The sequence below is a fragment of the Branchiostoma lanceolatum genome, chromosome 5, assembly GCF_035083965.1.
Source record: "Branchiostoma lanceolatum isolate klBraLanc5 chromosome 5, klBraLanc5.hap2, whole genome shotgun sequence".
NCBI lineage: Eukaryota > Metazoa > Chordata > Leptocardii > Amphioxiformes > Branchiostomatidae > Branchiostoma > Branchiostoma lanceolatum.
Genome location: NC_089726.1, coordinates 16954342 through 16974099, shown reverse-complemented (window position 1 = coordinate 16974099; position 19758 = coordinate 16954342). Strand labels below are relative to the sequence as shown.

Here is a 19758-nt window from a genome sequence, read left to right as displayed (position 1 = left end):
CATACTATACATATATGTACATACTGTTACTGGTACTGTAATTCTTGATTCTTTCACTGTAACTTTAAGTTCACTGTTTTCACGGTCACCTCTGTACCATGAACTTATCATCACTGTGAAAAAAACTGTTGTTATTTATGATTCCTTCACACATCCGTTCTGTAAATCACTTGCTGACACCGTGAAGTTAAAGTTCAGGGAAAATGTCAATTTTCCTTACACCGTGAAATTTTGCTACGGTGAAGATAAAGTGAATTACAGTATTTCATTTGTTTCTACAGATTAATAGAAGATACAGTGATTTTGCTGCCTTGAACACAGCATTGCAGGTGAGTTAATTGAAATTTTTGTTGTCAGTACAATGTGTTTTCAATATGGCACTGAGTATACAATGATGTTGAATGTCTATGTCTATCACGAAACCATGGAATAAACTGGACTATTTATGCCAAATTGTAGTTACTCATGATCAAGCAACTGGATATGATTTTGGAAATGGTCAGACGTTTCAAGAAGCATCCCAAATCATATCCAGTTGCTCGAGTAACTGCTCTTTGGCGAATCTTATTACCTGATGTCTAACCTTCATCAACGTTACAGGTTTGCATAGCAAAACCTTTGTTGGGTCTGTTGGCATGTGTGGTGGCCGCCATCTTGAATTGTGACGTCACAGGCCTAGGGTTGCCATACCATTTGATTGGAAGGGGTGTTTTTTGGGGTCGCTAGCGTTCTCTCTGTTTTTAACAAATCGGCACACAACTATCACACATTCAACTCAAATAAAAAGAAAAATTCAATACCAATTCATATTTATAAAAAGACCCCGTAATTGCTAAACTGACATAGCAAACCTGAAGTACATGTATATGTTGCACAAATACTTAACTCTAGTTTTTATTTTTTTTCCTCAGATGGGAGGTGTGGACCTGAACTTGCCTCCTAAGAAGATTTTTGGTAACATGGAGCGAGAGTTCATCGCGGAGAGACAGCAGGGACTGCAGGTGTTCCTCAACAACATCACCGCACATCAGCTGTTATCTCTGTCACTGATAGTCAGGAAGTTCCTGGATCCTACAAACTACCCTGAGAGTATGAACACACAAGGTACTGACTACAGACACACATGCATACACACACACACATACATACAGACACGCACACACACACACACACACACACACATATATACCTCACATCAGCTGTTATCTCTGTCACTGATAGTCAGGAAGTTCCTGGATCCTACAAACTACCCTGAGAGTATGAACACACAAGGTACTGACTACAGACACACATGCATACACACACATACATGTACGTCCACAAACATACACATGACATAGTGATACACACGCGCACACATATATATTCCGCACGTATATATATTCCATCTACTGTACATTGTCACGAGTCAAACTAAAATTATGATTACTGAAACCAATTAGATTATAAAATTGTGCAGACATAGATGTTTTAATGTCAGTCTAGCAGTGTGCTTTCTTGTTCGTTTTTTTATTCAACATGATTTATTGTCTTGTTACAGAAGCTGCCCTCCAGCATGTGTCCATGTTCTTTAGATCAGAACCTCACTGGGAAGTCCTAGAACCACTACGAGATATTGGTAAGTCTGGTGTTTTGCTGCTACAGTGGTATCTACTGTAAATGCAGAAATGTTCGCGATGGTTTTATGCTCCCAGTTTTCGTGTTGAACTCTTCCTCGCGAATTTAAAACCACAGCGAAATTTTTGCCCGCCAATGACTGTAGCGCTACTATTGTTTCAAACTCAAATTTAAAACCACCATGATCACTCCATTTTTGCTCTAAGGTGAAATGAAAACCATGTGAACGTAAATGCATTTACAGTATACGTTTTGCTGCACTTTCATCACGATGGCATTCATAGGTTCATTAGCTAGCCTACAACATGTACCTCTGGACTAAGAGTTTGAATCTCAGCTGTTGTCGCTCACTCGACATTCATGCTACTGGAAAGGGTTGCAGTCCTTAGGATTGGACTAAAAAATTGTGCCGTGGTCCACTATCTTCAATGAACATGTCAAGCTAGGCAAATTTCCCTGGTACAATAAACCAGTAGATACTGTACATAGCATCTGTCTTCTCTCTCAATATCATAACCAGTAGATGATAAGATCCAAGATCACTTTCACTTTCTCATCAAACTTTCTTATATTTTTCTTTAGGCTGGAGATTTAGAAAAAGCTACTTTCTCATCAAACCGAAAGACCAGCCAAAGGAGAAACTAGTCTTATCGTGGGTGAGTTCAATCACACTTTTATGTGGTACTTTGTTGCTGCAGTTTTACATTATTGTGCAAGGTGGCAGTACTGATATGTCTCTTTCCCCCCTCAGTGTGACTTTGGTCCAGACAAGACGATAGATGACAAAGACCTAGTGCCAATCATGAAATTACTACCAACGATACAGGTAAGTGTATATTCTGAACGTTTGTCTTTGTTTCCTTACGGAATAAATCTAAACTAGAGTTAAGTATTTGTGTTACATATACTTCAGGTTTGCTATGTTAGTTTAGGGATTACGGGGTCTTTTTATGAATATGAATTGGTATTGAATTTTTCTTTTTATTTAGATTGAATGTGTTATAGTTGTGTGCCGATTTGTTAGAAATAGAGAGAACGCTAGCGACCCTAAAAAACACCCCTCCCACTAAAATGGTATGGCGACCTTGTGACATCACAATTCAAGATGGCGGCCACCACACATGCCAACGGATCCAACAAAGGTTTTGCTATGCAAAGCTGTAATCAACCTTTTCTCACGTAGAAGTATGACAAATTTTGCTCAAAGCATGTTAATCAAGTCCTCTGAAAAACATAGAATTTAGACAAGCTCACTTGGTAATAATAATCCCTTCCAAACCTCAGTGACATAATGGAAACTCAGGGGAAACACAGGGGAAACATATTGGAAAGAAGAGGGGGTGTTTCCTCTGTGTGTCCTCTCCTTTTTCCCTGTTCAGAGGGTTCCTAATGTTTGCTTTGGAGGACGTGTAGTGGAAGGGTTTCCTATGTGTCTCCTTATCGCCAATTAGAGACTCTGTTTCCAGTGTGTTTCCTCTATGTTTCCTGGTAATCAATCACTCCTAGGAGGAGAGGCCAGTAAAGATGAAGGACAGCAGGCTCCTCTCCCTATTCCTGTGTCTTGTTATGTGTGAAAAATCAATTATCCATGCATTGCCAAGGCATGGTACACTGTGTACAGAACATTTCCTGAATGAACTGTATAGGTTCTTCAATACAACTCGAGACTACAAAACTGAATTGCTGATACTCATAGTATACATGACTATATAATAGCAGAGCTAAACTACCTTGAACTTGGGTCTCCAATAATGGTGACTTCTTAAAGTTAAATGATTACTGCAGGGCTGTATTATCAAGTCTTATCCCCAGTTAATTTGTCTTAACTTGTATACACACATCTTGCAGACATGACTGAGAGGCATTCAATGCCCACCAGCCACTATACTGGTCCCCATGTGTAGGGAGCTACTAAGGGAAGGATGGCCTGTATCATGTGGTCTGTTAGGCCATGTCATGTGATCTGTCAGGGCAGTCCAACCCATGCCACTTTGGCAGCACATACAACTCTTCCATCTCAGACTATACTACTAAATCCATCAGCATGTTAGTTCCCTGACGTTCCCTAGTAACATTTGTGATAGCTGTTGTTTTGGGGCACTGCAAGAAACTAGGTCAAGCTACATGTACTTTCATTCCAGACAGCCCTGCTATGACAGTATATATAGCAACAAGACAAAAGTAACCAAAAAAAGCAACAATTTGCTCCTCCTTCCACCACCATAATGATGAATTTCCTTTCGAATGGGGGTTAGGACTGGTTTGTCCAAGACACTGTTTATCAGAACTTCACCACAAACTCCCTGTTACCCCAATTACAAGGTCCATCTGGCAGGACTTAACTAAAACAAACAACAGGATTCTTATGCCACAGGGGGGCATCCTGTATCTTAGGCTGGCAGCTCCTTGTGTTTCCATGGGCGGAGAAGTTGGTCATGGAAATTAGATATGTTTCCATTGGGTTTCCTGTGTGTTTCCTTCTGTGACACATTGGAAACATAGTGGGAACACATTCCAGTATGTTTCCACTATGTTACTGAGGTTTGGAAGTACTTACACTGCGAGAAAACTTTGGGTTTGAAAGTGTTCTTTGATCCAGGCTGGAGTCCCCTCCAATTGCAAGATGTTACTTTCCAAGCTCCATGTAAACTACTAAATTAAATTCATCATTCTTTCCATCCCTGTAGCATCCATTTATCTATCCCGTCGTGTTCGCTACATCCATGGAGAACGGAGGCCTCGCCATCCGCAACTTCTATCAACCAGGAACACTCAGGGACGCTATTTGTAAAGTGAGATTTGGGCCTTTTCTACACGTCTTCTCTTTCATTACGTTTTCTAGGACACATATCATAAAATAGATTTTACCCATAAAATCTTCAATGGGAAATTATACATCATACTTATACACATGAAGACATCTTAGAGAAAAACTTGAATCAAAGATCATTTGGTTATGTAAGCAGTCCATATGATACATTGTATGAATGACAATGTTTGATATCATAATTATCAATCTTATGTTCATTTTCGTGTATTCATAATTTTGTATTTATTAAATCTTTCTGCAGACAAAACCAAATAAAGTGCATTTTCTGAAGAAATACTGTAAGCCAAAGATGTATGCCCCCCTCCCACTGCCTGCAATAAGAACCTGTGGAAGACAAGTTCTAGAGGTGAGCTGAGTTTGTGTTTCTTCATGGGACACAGTACAGATGTAGCAGGCCAGAATGTACCCTATTATCAGGGCTGTTTCCAGCTTTAATTTTTTTCCGTCCCACTCATTGTTTTAGACCCAACATTTTGATTTTCGTTCTTAAATCTGTCATTTTAAGCCTACAAAAATGCGTTTTCATCACTTTTATGTCATGAAGTTCCAATTTTTGGTGACTGACAGGGTGACATTTTTTGAAGGGAAGGATCCTCGAGACAGCCCTGCCGGGTATACATGTACTTAAGGCAGGGTATATTCCTGCCTGCTACAGTACTAGCAGTTACTTTATGTCTTTTCCCCTACATAAGAAGTTGTAACCTGTAGTTACTGTATGTCTTTTCCCCTACATACGGTGTGTTGCTTTACAGTAGAAGCTTTCACCGAGAGAAGTAATGACCATGGGATAAATTCCTTTCGAAACCTGTCACACAGTCGACAAGCATCAGCTGTATTTGTTGATTGCCAGAAACTTGCCTGATTTCGACATCAACAGAGGGTTGCACAGATTTTTTGTCTGAAAGCCATATTTAACAGGGCTCTGTGACCTATGAACATCGGTGGATCCCTAAAAATTGTGTGATGATTGAGAGAACATCGGACGCATTACTATTACTGTCAAAAATGTCATTTATACAACTCACAGACACAATATCATGGCTATTAGTCAAATGGTGGAAAGAAAGTTCTTTCGCATAGTGATGTCATCCCCTATGATTGTACATATGTAAATACTTTGCGTTTGGGAATGCATCTCATTAGTATGTATAAGCAGCAACACCTGTGCTGCATTGCTATGTGAACCAGTCAGAATTGCCTTGAAGAAGGTGAGAGATGGTCACCGAAACGTCGGTGGAATGAATCTCTTGGTTGTGTAAAAAGAGTCTTTTTTATTCAAGAAAGTTCTTGTCTTAGACTTGGTTCGTCCTCTTTTGTGGTAGGCCTTAAAGTTTCTACACGACAAGGGCTGGTTCTACGGCCATCTCCACGCGGGTAACGTGATGATGGAGGAGAACTGCTGTCGACTGTTAGACCTGGAGAACAGTGTCCTGGGGCTGCCCCCCTACTACAGATACTTCCTGACTCAGCTCAGGAAAGTACAGGTATGCTGGTTATAGTTTTATGCCGTATAGAAGTCATTGTCATTAACAAGTGTTTTATTGTGTGATGTTATTAGAAATATGAGATTTAAGAATGATACTTTTACATGACTTTTGGCATTCTATGATATTTACAGTGTCATCTAACACTGGCAACGTGGCTTGAAATCTTAAGGCATATGCACTTTTGTGCACCCAAAATTTGAGCTGTACACCAAATTTTTTACATTGGACGCACTGATGCACCTAATAGTATTTGTAGGGTTACATGTATGTACGTAAAGATACAATTGAACACTATATGTATTGTATCTAGCATATTCTTAACATTAAAGTGACCGAAAAATACCTAAACTTTTGTTGTATTACTTGGTTGAAATTTTGATGCAAGCTGTGGAATTTTTTGTAATTATGTATATTTTGCTGACATTCCTCTTCATTTTATCATGTTTTGCATCCAAAATTGTTTCTGTGCATCTAGATTTTTCGGTTAGGTGCCCAAAAATGAATGTGTACAATTTTGATACTGAATGTCGTCAATGATGTGTTGTAGACAATGGCGCAGGTAGATGTGTACAGTTTTGATACTGAGTGTTGTCAATGATGTGTTGTAGACCATGGAGCAGGTAGATGTGTACAGTTTTGATACTGAGTGTTGTCAATGATGTGTTGTAGACCATGGAGCAGGTAGATGTGTACAGTTTTGATACTGAGTGTTGTCAATGATGTGTTGTAGACCATGGAGCAGGTAGATGTGTACAGTTTTGATACTGAGTGTTGTCAATGATGTGTTGTAGACCATGGAGCAGGTAGACGTGTACAGTTTTGATACTGAGTGTTGTCAATGATGTGTTGTAGACCATGGAGCAGGTAGATGTGTACAGTTTTGGCCACCTTGTGTACGATATGGCTTTTGGAGACCAGCTGCAGACGGCAACACTGGAGATGCTGCCTTTAGACTGTCCTGGAGAACTCAGTAAGTCTTGTCTACATGTGGATGGTTCTGGAAACACTGTTCAAATATGTTTTCTGTGGTTTCATGCAGAAGTTTTTTTTTTTTTTTTTTTTTATTTTTTTTTTATTATTGGTTTTTCATAACATAACAAAACATAATAAGGAAACCATCCAGCAAAAACTGATCGTGTACAGATATGAAATCATAAAAAGAAACAATAACAAAGGTGTAGTTATCAATACAAATAACCAAAAATGATACCAATAATGGTAACATAAATTAACAATAATGTAAACATAAATTAACAATAATGATAACATAAACTTTTTCCAACAGAAATTAAAATGTAGTGCAACAGAAATCAAGGAATTTCCAGCATTAATAGTAATAACCTAAGTTAAAATGAAAGAAGAATACATATACAAGATATTTAACTGCATAAAGTGCCCCATTTCCCCAGGTGCTTATCCAGTTTGCCTTTCTTCATGGCTATATGATACTCTAACTTATAAAAGAAATGAACGAAATTGAGAAAAGAATCAAAATTCAAGGCACCAAATTTTCTACATCTATATATATAAATCTTAGCTAGTAATATTACTAAATTTTCAATGGGGGGAATTCCAAGGTACAAGTTTCCAAAAATAACATTAAATCCGTTTAACAGTAAGTATCTAGTTGTTTTACGGTAATACCAGGTTTTGATTTTGTCCCAAAAGAGGGTTAAATTTGGACATTCCCAAAAGACATGGATGTATGATTCATCCTCTTCATGGCAAAACGAGCACAGTGGAGTATCAATACATTTCCAAATATATAACAGCCTATTTGTAGGTAAGAACTTATGCAAAATTTTATACTGGAAAAATCTTGTTGAAGAGTCAATAGTACAAAACATCAAAGAAGTATATGCTTGTTTCCAGGGGATGGGGGTGTCAAAGAGGTACAGCCATGATAATTGCACTTTGTGAGAAGTATCAATAAGATTGTTACATGTTAAAAAGAATTTATACATACTCTTATTAATTTTCATCTGTTTTAACCATCTATTATTCTGTATTGCAGGGATACACACTTGATCCGGAGAGGTATTACATAAGACTGATTTCCATTTGTTGGGAATTGCTGAGAGCAATTGGCTATATTTAAAATGGTTACAAATATTTCCATGTTTTGTGGTAAATTCATTGTAGGACATCATACTACCATTGGGATTCATAACATCATTTAAAAATACAATTTTTCGATTGACAAAGGCATTAAATATAACTGGTAAGCCTTCAATAAGGATATTGTCATTCATAAACAATATTTGTTGTTTGATATCATGAGGGGCTGTGGGGGTCTTATACTGGTATCTGTACCATGCCAATAAAACTTCGCTTAGAAATAAACTTAACTTAACATGCTGTATAGATTTGAGTTGAAAGAAAGGAAATAGATCTGAGTGAAAGGCTGGGTGCATTCTTAAAAGCCATGCACTAAACCAGTGTTGATTAAAGTATAATTTGGGGACCCACGAGGCTTTTATTGTGAGTGCAAAGGCATATAGGTTTTTAAGATTCAGACCGCCATTGTCAATAGAATTATAAATTGTTTTTCTGCCAACTCTTTCAGGTCCTCCATTCCAGATGAAAGAGAAAATTTTCCGCTCATACTGTGTAAATAACTGTTTGTCTGGCAATGGAAGCACCTGAAAGAGGTGGGTGAACTGAGGGACAATCAAAGAGTTAATAATAGCTATTTTACCAAATAGAGATAAGTTTTTGCCTTTCCATGGACATAAAATTCTATCTAATTTATTCAAGAGAGGCTCAAAATTCACATCAATAATAGTTTCTATATTCTCAGGTATATGAATACCTAATAATTTGACATTACCATTCACCCATTGAAAAGGGAGATGGGTAGGCAATTTGAAATTGCTGTTTTTTAGGGATCCAATTCTGAGTATTTTGCACTTTTCAACATTTAAGGAGAGGCCAGATATATGCGAAAAATTGTCTAAGTCTTGGAGAAGAGCATTAAAGGAGTCTAAGTTGGGAGCAAAAGGGAAGTTAGAGTCATCTGCATACTGTGAAATTTTAGTACATCTCCCATTTACAGATAAGCCAGACAAGTTTTCATTATGGCGAATCTTGATGGCTAAAACTTCAATAGCAAGAACAAAGAGATAAGGACTAAGGGGGCAACCCTGCCTTACACCTCGATGTAAGGCAAAAGGGTTTGACATATAACCATTGTTTGACACAGAGCTGGTAACATTGTTATATAAAGCTTTTATCCAGGCAATAAATTGGGGGCCAAAATTGAAAAATTCTAATGCTCGTATGATAAAATCCCATCTGATCGTATCGAAAGCTTTTCGATAGTCCGCAATAAATATAAGGCCAGGTTTATCTTCCTGTTCATAATAATCAATGGTCTCAAGAATACGTCTTATGTTATCTCCTATAAATCTACCATGAATAAAACCTGTTTGGTCTTCATGAATAATATCATTAATAACAGATCTTACTCTTAAAGCTAAACATTTTGAAAGTATTCTATAATCACAACATAGCAATGTAAGGGGCCTCCAATTGTCTAATAATGTAGGGTCTTTATCTTTCCCATCACTACCTTGTTTTAACAGTAAAGAAATTATTCCTTGTTTCTGGGTACTGGGTAGGAAACCTTGTGCTAGTGAATAATTAAAACATTCAAGCATGGGAATTTTAAATACAGAATAAAATTTTCGATAAACTTCAACAGGAATTCCGTCTAAACCAGGAGATTTACCATTTGAAAAGGTATTAATTGCATCAAATAGTTCTTTCTCTGTGATATGTCCCTCACAGCCCAGCTGTTGCTCATTCGATAATACTCTACCATAATCTATAGGGAAAAACTGTTGAGAATTCTCAGGGGTTAGGGGCAATGGAGGGTCTTTAAAGGAGTACAAGTTTGAATAAAATTCAGTTTGTTTGGTTAAAATTTCTTCTGGGTTACAAGTGAAAGTATTGTCTGAAACTTTTAATTTCTGTACATTCTTTCTGGTATAATTTCTATTAACTAAATTTAAAAAATACTTTGTGCATCTTTCGCCAGATTCCATCCACCTGGCTCTTGATCTTATTAGTATTCCATTTATGCGATAATTGTATAGTAATTCTAATTCCTTCTGTTTAATCTCAAGGTCCTGGAGTATAGAGTCTGGGGGGGAGGACATATTATCAATCTCGGTATTCAATTTGTTTATATCATCAATTAATTGTTTCTCTTTAGATAAATATTGTTTTTTCTTATAACTAGAATACTTAATACAGTGCCCCCTAAAAAAACATTTGGCAGCTTCCCATACAATATGGGGATTGGCTGTGTTTCTATTAATATGGAAAAATTCATTCATAAGTTCAACAGTGTTCTGATAAAAAGATGTGTCTTCTAGTAAAGATGTATTAAATTTCCAGTACCCCTTTCCCCGAGGGAATTCAGAAGTTACAAGGGACATAGCAATTAATTTATGATCAGATTTAAAGCTGTCGGCAATAACACATTTGTTTACCCTATTAATTAATGCAAAACTAACTAGGAAATAATCAATTCTACTCGCTTGGCGTCTACGACGCCAAGTGTATCTGATGGTGTTTGGATTTCGAAACCTCCATATGTCATTTAAGTCAAATTTACCTTTTAATTCGGAAATTGCATCATAGGCTTTAGGGTGGTATGTTTTATTTGTTCCTAGTCTATCTACTTGTGGGTTTTGTACTGTGTTGAAATCTCCAGTTATAACTAAATTTTCATTACACTCAGGAAAATTATCTAATTCCTCTAATAAAGTTGAAAAGAATACAGGGGAATCCTCATTTGGGGCATATATACTAACTATACAAAATCTAAACTCATCAATTGTTAAATCTACCATAATCCATCTACCCTCAGAATCAGTTTTGACTTGATGAATGGATGGATTAATATTGTTTTTAAAAAGAATGGCTGTACCCCTTTGACTGGAGGTGCCATGGGAAAATAACATGGATCCCCCCCACTCATTTTGCCATCTACTCTCCTCAGACAATACAGAATGGGTTTCTTGTAAACACATAATTTGATACGGTTTATCATTTAACCAAGTAAAGACCCCCCTACGTTTAACAAAGTCTCTCAGTCCATTACAATTATAGCTAGCAATTTGAACTTCAACCTGGGTCATGGTCTGTTGGGAATGTCTTGTGAAGTTGGAGGTCAACTGGGGTAAATGGGCATAGTAAAATTATATCTGCAGCAAACAATATTGAACAAAGGTTTGAGAAACTGAGAAATATATACAATATCATCGAAGGACTGGAAATCATAACATTTGAATTATCATATGCACAATAAGCAAAATAGAAAATGATAGAACTGAAGGACATTATTGCTGGATGGTTCAAAAATATAAGGAAAACAATATTTACACACACACATTCTCCTGGTCTCACCATGATTTCATATTTAGGTGGCTTTGCGCTCCATTAATCAAAATATAAATAGAACAAAAGTAATCAATGTAAATCAAAATCACCATACTGGTAAACATTAGATAAGCAAAGAAAGATAATGAAAATAATATTCAGTGACATCTACAACATGGAGCCAAGGAACTGAAATAATAATTGAACAAATACTGCAAACAAAATCATATAATCATCTCTGTGAGTAGATTAACAGTAACCAAATCATAGATTTGAATAAATAAAAATGCTAAATCAGTGGGGGGCAACTCATACAAATCCACAGGTGCTTATCATTGTGTTGACACTAATTCACTACTATCGCCGCCTGTGAAAACGTAAGGGTTTTATAGCATTCATGCCCTCTCATTCTTGTGCATTACTGACTCCACAAAAAGCACAACACCCACAACAGCATGTCTTGAGAAGGAGTACTTGTTTAATTACTTTACAACTTCACATATCAAAATTCACACAAGTGCAAAACAGAGATACTAAATGCTATATATTCAAGTGGGCTTTACATTTGCAGCCAAAACTAGGTCTATAGCATCAACCCGTTTCTGTTCTTTGCCATTTACCATTAAAACAGCATGCGTGGATTTGTGAGGAACCCAAATCGAGACTTTGCAAACAGTACTGTTCTCCCTGGCTTTAGTGGTCGCGGCGTCTCTGTCTGGTACCAGCTTGGCTCTCGCTGCCTGGAGTGGGGGAGGGAGATGTTCGTGCACAGCAAGCCCAGTTCCTCTCAGTCTGCGTCCTTCCCTCAGAACGCGGTCACGGTCGTGTAGGTTGATCAAACGTGCCAGTAACGGAGGGTTGGGCCTAGTTTTTGTGGGTTGTGACAGACGATGTACAGCCACCAGGCCGACGGGATCTAAACCAAGTTCCCCTGAGACAAAGTCATTGAAGAGTAATACACAGTTTTCCTCCCGCCGGTACGGAAGCCCACGAACAATGATGTCAGGTTTACGAGAATAACGTTCAGCTAGTAAGTCAGACTTGATACGCTCACGTTTTTCCTGCTGAAGTTCCCTCTGTAGACGCTCAATCTCAGTGTTGTTCCAATCCGCGGCGGCCTCCAAAGAACCAACCCTCTCTCTAACCGCCGTGAGCTCTGTAGACAGGCTGTCCACTTTGCCGTCCAAAATCTTGATCTGGTCCGACAGTCTGTCTCCGACAGCTTCCTGCTGCTGCTTGGTCTGTTCCAGGATGAGCTTAGCTAACGACTGTAGCTCGGAAGGGAGGGCATTCATCGTCACGGTCGCCTCGCTTCCACCGGTAGCCATTCTTGAAGTCTTAGCGGGGGGAGGGGGGCACTTCGGTGAGCTGGAACTTCTCTCGTCGGCGCTGCTTGAAGAACCCCTGTCGTGTCTGTTCCGCTTTGACATCTAGGTAGTGATGAGAGAGTCGTAGAAGTGCACCCACAGCTCAAAATAGTTGATGGTGACGGTAAAAGTAGGCAGAATGGGCAGAGTTCTCGGAGCAGCAAAAGTACCACTCTACCACATGGCCGCCATCTTGGATGATGAAAGACGAATGTTCATGCAGAAGTTACCGTTAGATCCAGGTCATTAGTAATGTCCCAGAATCACCCCGACCAATCAATCGCTTTGAAACTCAGATTCAAATCAGCCATGACCCGACAAATTGCTTCCTAGTTTGCTTCAGTGACTAAATCTGGCAAAAGAAACTCGCCAGTGAGATGCTGGAAGGTGTCAGCTTTTAAGATATGTTTTCAGATTGACAATTTTGGCGCTTTGGAAGTGATAGAAAGTGACTGCGATTTAACATTTAAAGAAAAGAAGTGGAAACTATTTTTTGAAACGTTAAATCGCGGCCACTTTCTATCACTTTCAAAGTGCCAAAATTGTCAATCTGAAAACATATTTTAAAAGTACACCTTCCAGTATCTCACTGGCAAGTTTGTTTTGTCAGATTAAGTCGTTAATGCAAGTTAGAAAGCGATTTGTCAGGTCATGACTGATTCGAATCTGAGTTTCAAAGATTGATTGTAAGGTGAATACAACAACCTTAATGGCTTGGTAACAATAATTTTTGAGTACATGATCAGGTTATTAGCAAAATAACAACAATACCAATTCAATGATGTGGTATCTAAAGATTTTATTTTATACATTATTACTATCACTTAGATCTACTATGAACTATTATAAAACAGGATAAGGATTAATTCAGGATTAATTCTTCAGTACAAAACACTATTCTACCAGCCTAAGATCCTCATGTTTGTATGTCTGTATTTCAGGAACGTTCCTGGAGTCCATTCTAACTGTAGACGCTGTCAAGTCAGGTTTGCCTTCTGTAGCTGACCTACTGGCCAGTCCGTAAGTACAGATTTATACAAACAAAGGTTCGATATACCACATATCATGAGAAGAACTGATTTGTTAGACTGTCCATGGGCTTGTGATGTCAGTCTCTCTCGTATTTGGTGTTTTGAGTTACTGACAAAAAAGGCATCGAAAATAAGTGCTACATGCAAGTATCAATTTTAGTGTAATAAGACCAAACATATCAACTAGACAGGATCAGGTTCAGGTTGAGGTATGGACCAGTCCTGAATATGAACCTCTGAACCTAAACCTGGACTTGGACTCGATTAAGCCAAACAGGTATCCACCCATATGTGCTACAGATGTACTGTTAAGTGTACTGATGAAAATTGTACATTGACATTGAAACTGGATGTTAGTGCTCCCACGTAAATCTTTTCGTAAATGGCTTGATGAAAAGTTGTGAAGAGTATGTTACTTGTTGTTACTTGGTTTGCTGTAGAGAGAACTGTTGTTCCATTTTTATTTCAGACTTTTCAGCAATGTGCCTGTGGTTCTTCCAGACAAACCTATGTTAAAGGTATGTACTGAACCTACTTTCGTAGATTATGTGAACAATAAAACAATAAATGTGTATTAGTCCTTTGCATAATTTAAGTACTTCATGGCGGTATGGCGTCTCCAAACTTTTGTTTTGATTCTTGCATCTTGGATCAAGACTTGGTATATGGTCAACTTATTTGACAGTTACACAGTTACTGATTTGTCAGTTACACATAGTGGCAACCACTCGTATTATCTTTATTCGTATTCAGATACATAGTACAGATACATAGTACAGATACATAGTACAGATACAAATACAGATCGAGTATGGTGACCGTGTCAATTGACACGGTAGCCTTCGCGTGAATTTATTTAAGGTGGATGACAGGTTGCGAATCTGAGACCCACACACTTTGGGCATCCGCCATCTCCAGCGGCACCAATTCGAGGGAGACGTGCTGGTTCTCGTTGGGATGCTTGCAGCGAGCTGCCGGATGACTCTTACACTCGAGGTCCGCCTTGATAACGCCAGCCGGCCTGGCGCTGCTCTCGTCCGCCAGTTGAAGACAGCTGCCGTTGGAGACTTGTCCCTCTAACTGAGGGGGGAAATGCGCGTAAAGTGCCTTTCCCAATTTCTTAAGGGCACAACGTCGGGGCGCAAGTTCGGACATGTCACTGGGCACAACCCTGTGATTCGATCCCGGGTCCCATTGTTTGACAGCCGCGCGCTCTACACTTGCGCCACACGACGCCATTCAGTTACACATGTACATTTCTATCTATTCATTGTTAGATCCCCAGTAAGCTGAAAGAAGCCCTGAAGTCAGCAAAGGAGGCGACAGAGAAAAGATTAAAACTTGACCAGGGAGTAGTAAGTACATACATAGCTTACTGTATGAGAGAACATTTATATTGTCAACTTGACATGTGTGACCACAAGCATTTCAATGTAGGTGATTTTTATGTGTAAAGGTATTGCAATATGTATTCATGTTTTGCATGTGTATGGTTAAGTACATTGGTTTTGTTTTCAGCATGTCTGTCTGTTTGTTTGTTTGTTTGCTTGTGTGTCCATCATTATATGAATACAGTAGCTAATTTCCTTGCTAGGTAGTTGACACTGACAGGAAGTCAGGTCAAAGGTCCCAGAAAGGCCCTCAGAATCTCATTTCCTGTCTTCAGTTTTCTGCTACATGCATGTCTGTTGCCTTATGAGAGCCAGTGGGAAAATGCATCAGACAGAATCAGCAATAAATTCACAATGATGATAATGAATAAAACAAGGAATTCACAAAAACTAGAAATATCTCACAAAGGAATGATATTGATATTTTGTTCTGAAATATTTTTGCCCCAGTTCAACCAGGTGAGAAGACAATCAAAGGCCAAGGCTCACCACATGTCTGATGAGGAGAAGAAGAAAAGGAAAAAATCTGCAAGGAAGGTTGGTGGCTTTACCTTCATCTTAAGAAAAGAACTGTTAAAGAGGGGAAGCTGAGCTTGTAGTGCAGGAAAAATTACATGTTGTCTTAGTGAAAATGAGTGTCTAGCTTCAGTTAGGGGCGCCCTCTCGGATGGGACATAAAGCGAGAGGCCTCATGTTTGAAGAGAGCCTCACCTTGAGCACATTAAAGATCCCACCACACTTATCAAAAGGAGAAGGGGTCCTTCCCGGTATGATTGGTTCAAACCTTGCAGTCTAGTTCTGGGTTGACATCTTGAAAAGGTGATAGTCACCTGTTATGTCAAACTGTCCACAAATGTGGTAAGTCTTCAATAGATAAATAAATATTTAAGCTCCATTCTGTTCCTCTGGTTGCCTCTTGCCAAATGATATGGCACCAATTCTTGCAACTTCCAAAACCCCATTATCATGCCGTTACAGAGAACCATGCAACTCGGAGCCAATAAGTACTCTCATGTATATTTTATGCAAAATACAGTACTCAAATAGCAATCATTTCTCTATCAACTAGTGCTTATAACAGACAAATGATCCCTGCCTTTCCCCACAGCGCATGTCCCTACAGCCAACAGGACAGGAGGAGGACCACAACACCAACCACCTGCCAGCCACCAATGGGGGTAAGAGTCACGGTGCTTTGGAAACTAGAAGTAGTAGTAGTCCACTGTTTTCTGCTGCTGCAGTAGTAGAAACATCCCGCAGCCGCATTCAGTCTTCCTTCAATCTTTTCCACTTAGTCCGGTTCGTCGCGAGCTTCCTTAGCTCCCGTAGGTTCCTTTCTGACCGCAACGGTCCTTGCCCTCTTTCTTTTAGGTCTGCCCTCAGTAGACTCAGTAAGTTATTGCAATGTCTTCCTTTTCTGGATCCGTATGTGTTGGATCCTATCAGGGCGAAGTTCAAAGCCTGCTGTGCAGGTGTGTCGGTCGGCATTCTTAGAAACTAGAAGTGGCTTTCTTCATATTACTCACTAAATGCATTGACACAGTAAAATTTTTGGCTGGAATGTGATATTTTTTAGCCACTATTTTAAGAAAATATGGAAACTACTTTTTAGCTTTTGAACCGATGTTGATAGTATGTTCTTTGTGTTCTGCTCCACACCTTTTTCTCCACCTGCTTCAGGTGTTTAATACAGGTGTTTTCACCTTACAGTTGGTTCCGGCACCACCAGTCCCACATCTTCAGGTGCGCCCTCACCTGTCCCTCCATCTGCACCAGGTAAGTCCTCGTCATTCCTGGTACAGCTGCGCTGTTTCCTCTGGCATTTTCTCCTCAGGAAGGATAGAAACACTTGGTTGAAAAGCTTAGAGAAATCAAAAGAAATCTAGATTCTGTAGAACTAAACTTCAGAAATCTGTAGAACTACACTACTGTCTTGACTGTTGTACATGTTGATAAGAGTACAATGTAATACATGTTGTGTATACACATGTCCACTTGAGACTAGGAAACGGTACAAGACCCCCTTTCAACTAGACAGCAATTGCTGAACTACTGTTGAGTCACCAAAATTGCAGTCGTGTGACCCACGATTTGATAATTGGAAAATGGTGCAAGATGCAAAAGCATGCTTCGAAAGACAGCAAAATATGTAAAATGAAAAAGATTTGTTCTCTATACCTATGGAGTTTGTTGAGCAAATCAGCGGTCATTTAGCAGCCACAGCTTCTAGTGCAAAGGGGATGGTACAAAACAAACCTTAAGTTAAAGTCTCTACATAGTATAGAATGATTTACCAGTAAATCCATATTAGGTATTATATGGTATATGATTACAAGAACTGTCCTACTATCTACACATGCGTATTGCAAATGATCTGGACTAAATGTTCATGCTAGATGTGTTTAATGTTATGTGACAGTGTACTGCTAACAAAGCGTAAGACCTAAAATCACTGCTGACAAAATCTCTATAATGCATTGAGTGTTTGAAACGTTGATTTCACTGCATCTGTCCTGTACATAAAGCTTGGTATTATGATGTACTTGCAGCAATTACAGTCTCTGTCACCCTACTGATTGCATTATATGACTACTCCTTGAAATGCATGCCCCCCCTCCCCCAAGTATGTTACAAATCTATACTTAACTTGCCTGATTCAAGTGAAAGGCCAAACGTGTAATTACTTGTTTAATCCCCCAGCTGCAGATCATGATCAGAAAGCATGAGGATCACAGGAGGATCCTGGATCTCCTGTAGGTTTGATCACTGTCAGATCTCACTCACGTCTGTGACTAACACTTGTCTATCTGGATGTGTGTCGCATGCACTGCTAACACAGTTGTTGCCTTTGTCTGTTGTATGTGTGTTGTGGTTGTGCTGTGTTGTGTTGGTGTGTCGCATACTGTGTATGAAGTGTTGTACAGATCCTAATCATACAGTATAAGCCTGTTCACAGCTTGAACTGCTCATGCACAAGGTCAAAGGTTCATGGTAAACTCATTACAAAGGTAAACTCATTACCATGAACTTTAGACCACCGCAAAAAAGCCATTTCATTGTCCATGTTTTTGTGGTAAACTTTTTACAGTGAACTTAAAACCACCGCGAAAAGCTGTTTCATTGTGTGACTGTAGTGCTACTATTGTAACCACCGTGAACACTCCATTTTCTCCCTACCGTGAAATTAAATCCCCGCGAACATTTCTGCATTTACAGTATGTCTTAGGGGCCTTCAACTTTGACATATTACCCACAACTCATCCACTGGGCATGTGCAGTTTAAACTGTGAACACTTTCCTGAAACAAACCATACACAACGTCTGAATACGATATTCAGCTTTCGTGTAAAAACATATGCATCTATATTGAAGAGTTTTCTGGTTGCTGTCATTCTTTTCTTTTGTAGTATAAGTGTAATTTGTGTAGGCATGAATAATTTGTCAGAATCAGGCCAATTTTGAATCTTTTCAGATATTCAGCTACACAAATAATTTAATCTCCAAGCAGATCTCCACGGGGGCAAAATCATATCAGGCAGCCAGAATCTTCAGCCAGCCCCCGTAGTGATGTGGCCTATACCCGCACTATTTCTATCTCAGGGGAAACTCTGTGAACTGGTGCAGCTGGCTGGGTTTATCCCAGATTCAAGTTGTAAAAGGATAATCTCTGCCAATTTTCACGTTGGAGTAAAGAAACCACGAGGCAAAGAAAAAACAAGTTTGTCAAAAGATCGCCCCTCCCCGTGCCGGTTAATAAGCTGGTCCAGTGCGTCTTGCCGCAGATCCAACGGGGGCTAGCTGAAGATTCTGGCTGGCTGATATGATTTTGCCACTGTGGAGAACTGCTTGGAGATTACAAATCAATACTTTCTGTGACTGGTGTTTCCTTTGACTGTCCACAGCTGCTCCACCCCCACCCCCTCCCCAGGCGGCACCCCCGCCCCCATCAGCTGGACCTCCTACGCCGATGCCTTCCTCGTCAACTGAGCGCGGCGCCCTCCTCAGCTCCATCTGTGGCTTCAGTAAGGCGGGGCTGAAGAAAGCCGTCACCGTGGATAAGAGTAAACCTGTCTTCTAGGCTCTCTCTATGCAAAACAACTCCTCAAGCCCTTGTCACACAGCAGGAGAATGGATGGGCATGTCTGTGAGCTCTAAATGGCATTTTTTACAGTGATATGCCCAGCATTCTCACGATCATTGCACAATTTTAGAGATTGGTTGATGTTTGAACGTCCCCAAGCCCCGTTCCCTTTGATTGGGTAGATTTTCAGGTGAAAAATATGCTGGAGTCTCTGGTCTCAGCTAAAGCTCGTCGCCTGTGTGACAGGGGTATTGTAAGGAATCCAAGTCACAGACTTTTCCTTTTGAAACGAGGACTGTGCCACTCCACAAAAGGGTTATATTTTTCACTGCTCTTCTTCTATAATTACTATGTAATGTTTATACACAGAAGACTTTGATAACTAAGCAGGACCAGGCAGTATTTTGAACTGTTCTAGCAGACTTTGTAATTATGAAAGAAACAGGGTGAAAAAAAGAGAATTTTGTAAAAATCCTAGGAGATACTTTAATAGTATACACCATAGACTCAGTAACGTTTGTATACAGTGTATGTCAGTTGCAGATCAAAAGAAGATACTGACTCAA

At 39.4% G+C, this 19758-nt stretch overlaps 1 protein-coding gene across 1 annotated transcript in view; it reads left to right on the top strand.

Annotated features, from left to right (window-relative positions):
- Nucleotides 1–19758, top strand: part of LOC136435482 (PX domain-containing protein kinase-like protein) — a 23267-nt gene extending 3509 nt beyond the window's left edge. Inside the window, exons 3-18 of the mRNA XM_066429026.1 lie at nucleotides 282–329; nucleotides 912–1104; nucleotides 1541–1618; nucleotides 2200–2273; nucleotides 2369–2443; nucleotides 4305–4409; nucleotides 4689–4793; nucleotides 5770–5931; nucleotides 6787–6904; nucleotides 13631–13709; nucleotides 14190–14238; nucleotides 14998–15075; nucleotides 15562–15648; nucleotides 16220–16289; nucleotides 16822–16887; nucleotides 19014–19758. Coding sequence (XP_066285123.1) covers nucleotides 282–329; nucleotides 912–1104; nucleotides 1541–1618; nucleotides 2200–2273; nucleotides 2369–2443; nucleotides 4305–4409; nucleotides 4689–4793; nucleotides 5770–5931; nucleotides 6787–6904; nucleotides 13631–13709; nucleotides 14190–14238; nucleotides 14998–15075; nucleotides 15562–15648; nucleotides 16220–16289; nucleotides 16822–16887; nucleotides 19014–19189 — 1563 coding nt within the window. The 3' untranslated portion in view covers nucleotides 19190–19758. The remainder of the gene's footprint in view (nucleotides 1–281; nucleotides 330–911; nucleotides 1105–1540; nucleotides 1619–2199; nucleotides 2274–2368; nucleotides 2444–4304; nucleotides 4410–4688; nucleotides 4794–5769; nucleotides 5932–6786; nucleotides 6905–13630; nucleotides 13710–14189; nucleotides 14239–14997; nucleotides 15076–15561; nucleotides 15649–16219; nucleotides 16290–16821; nucleotides 16888–19013) is intronic.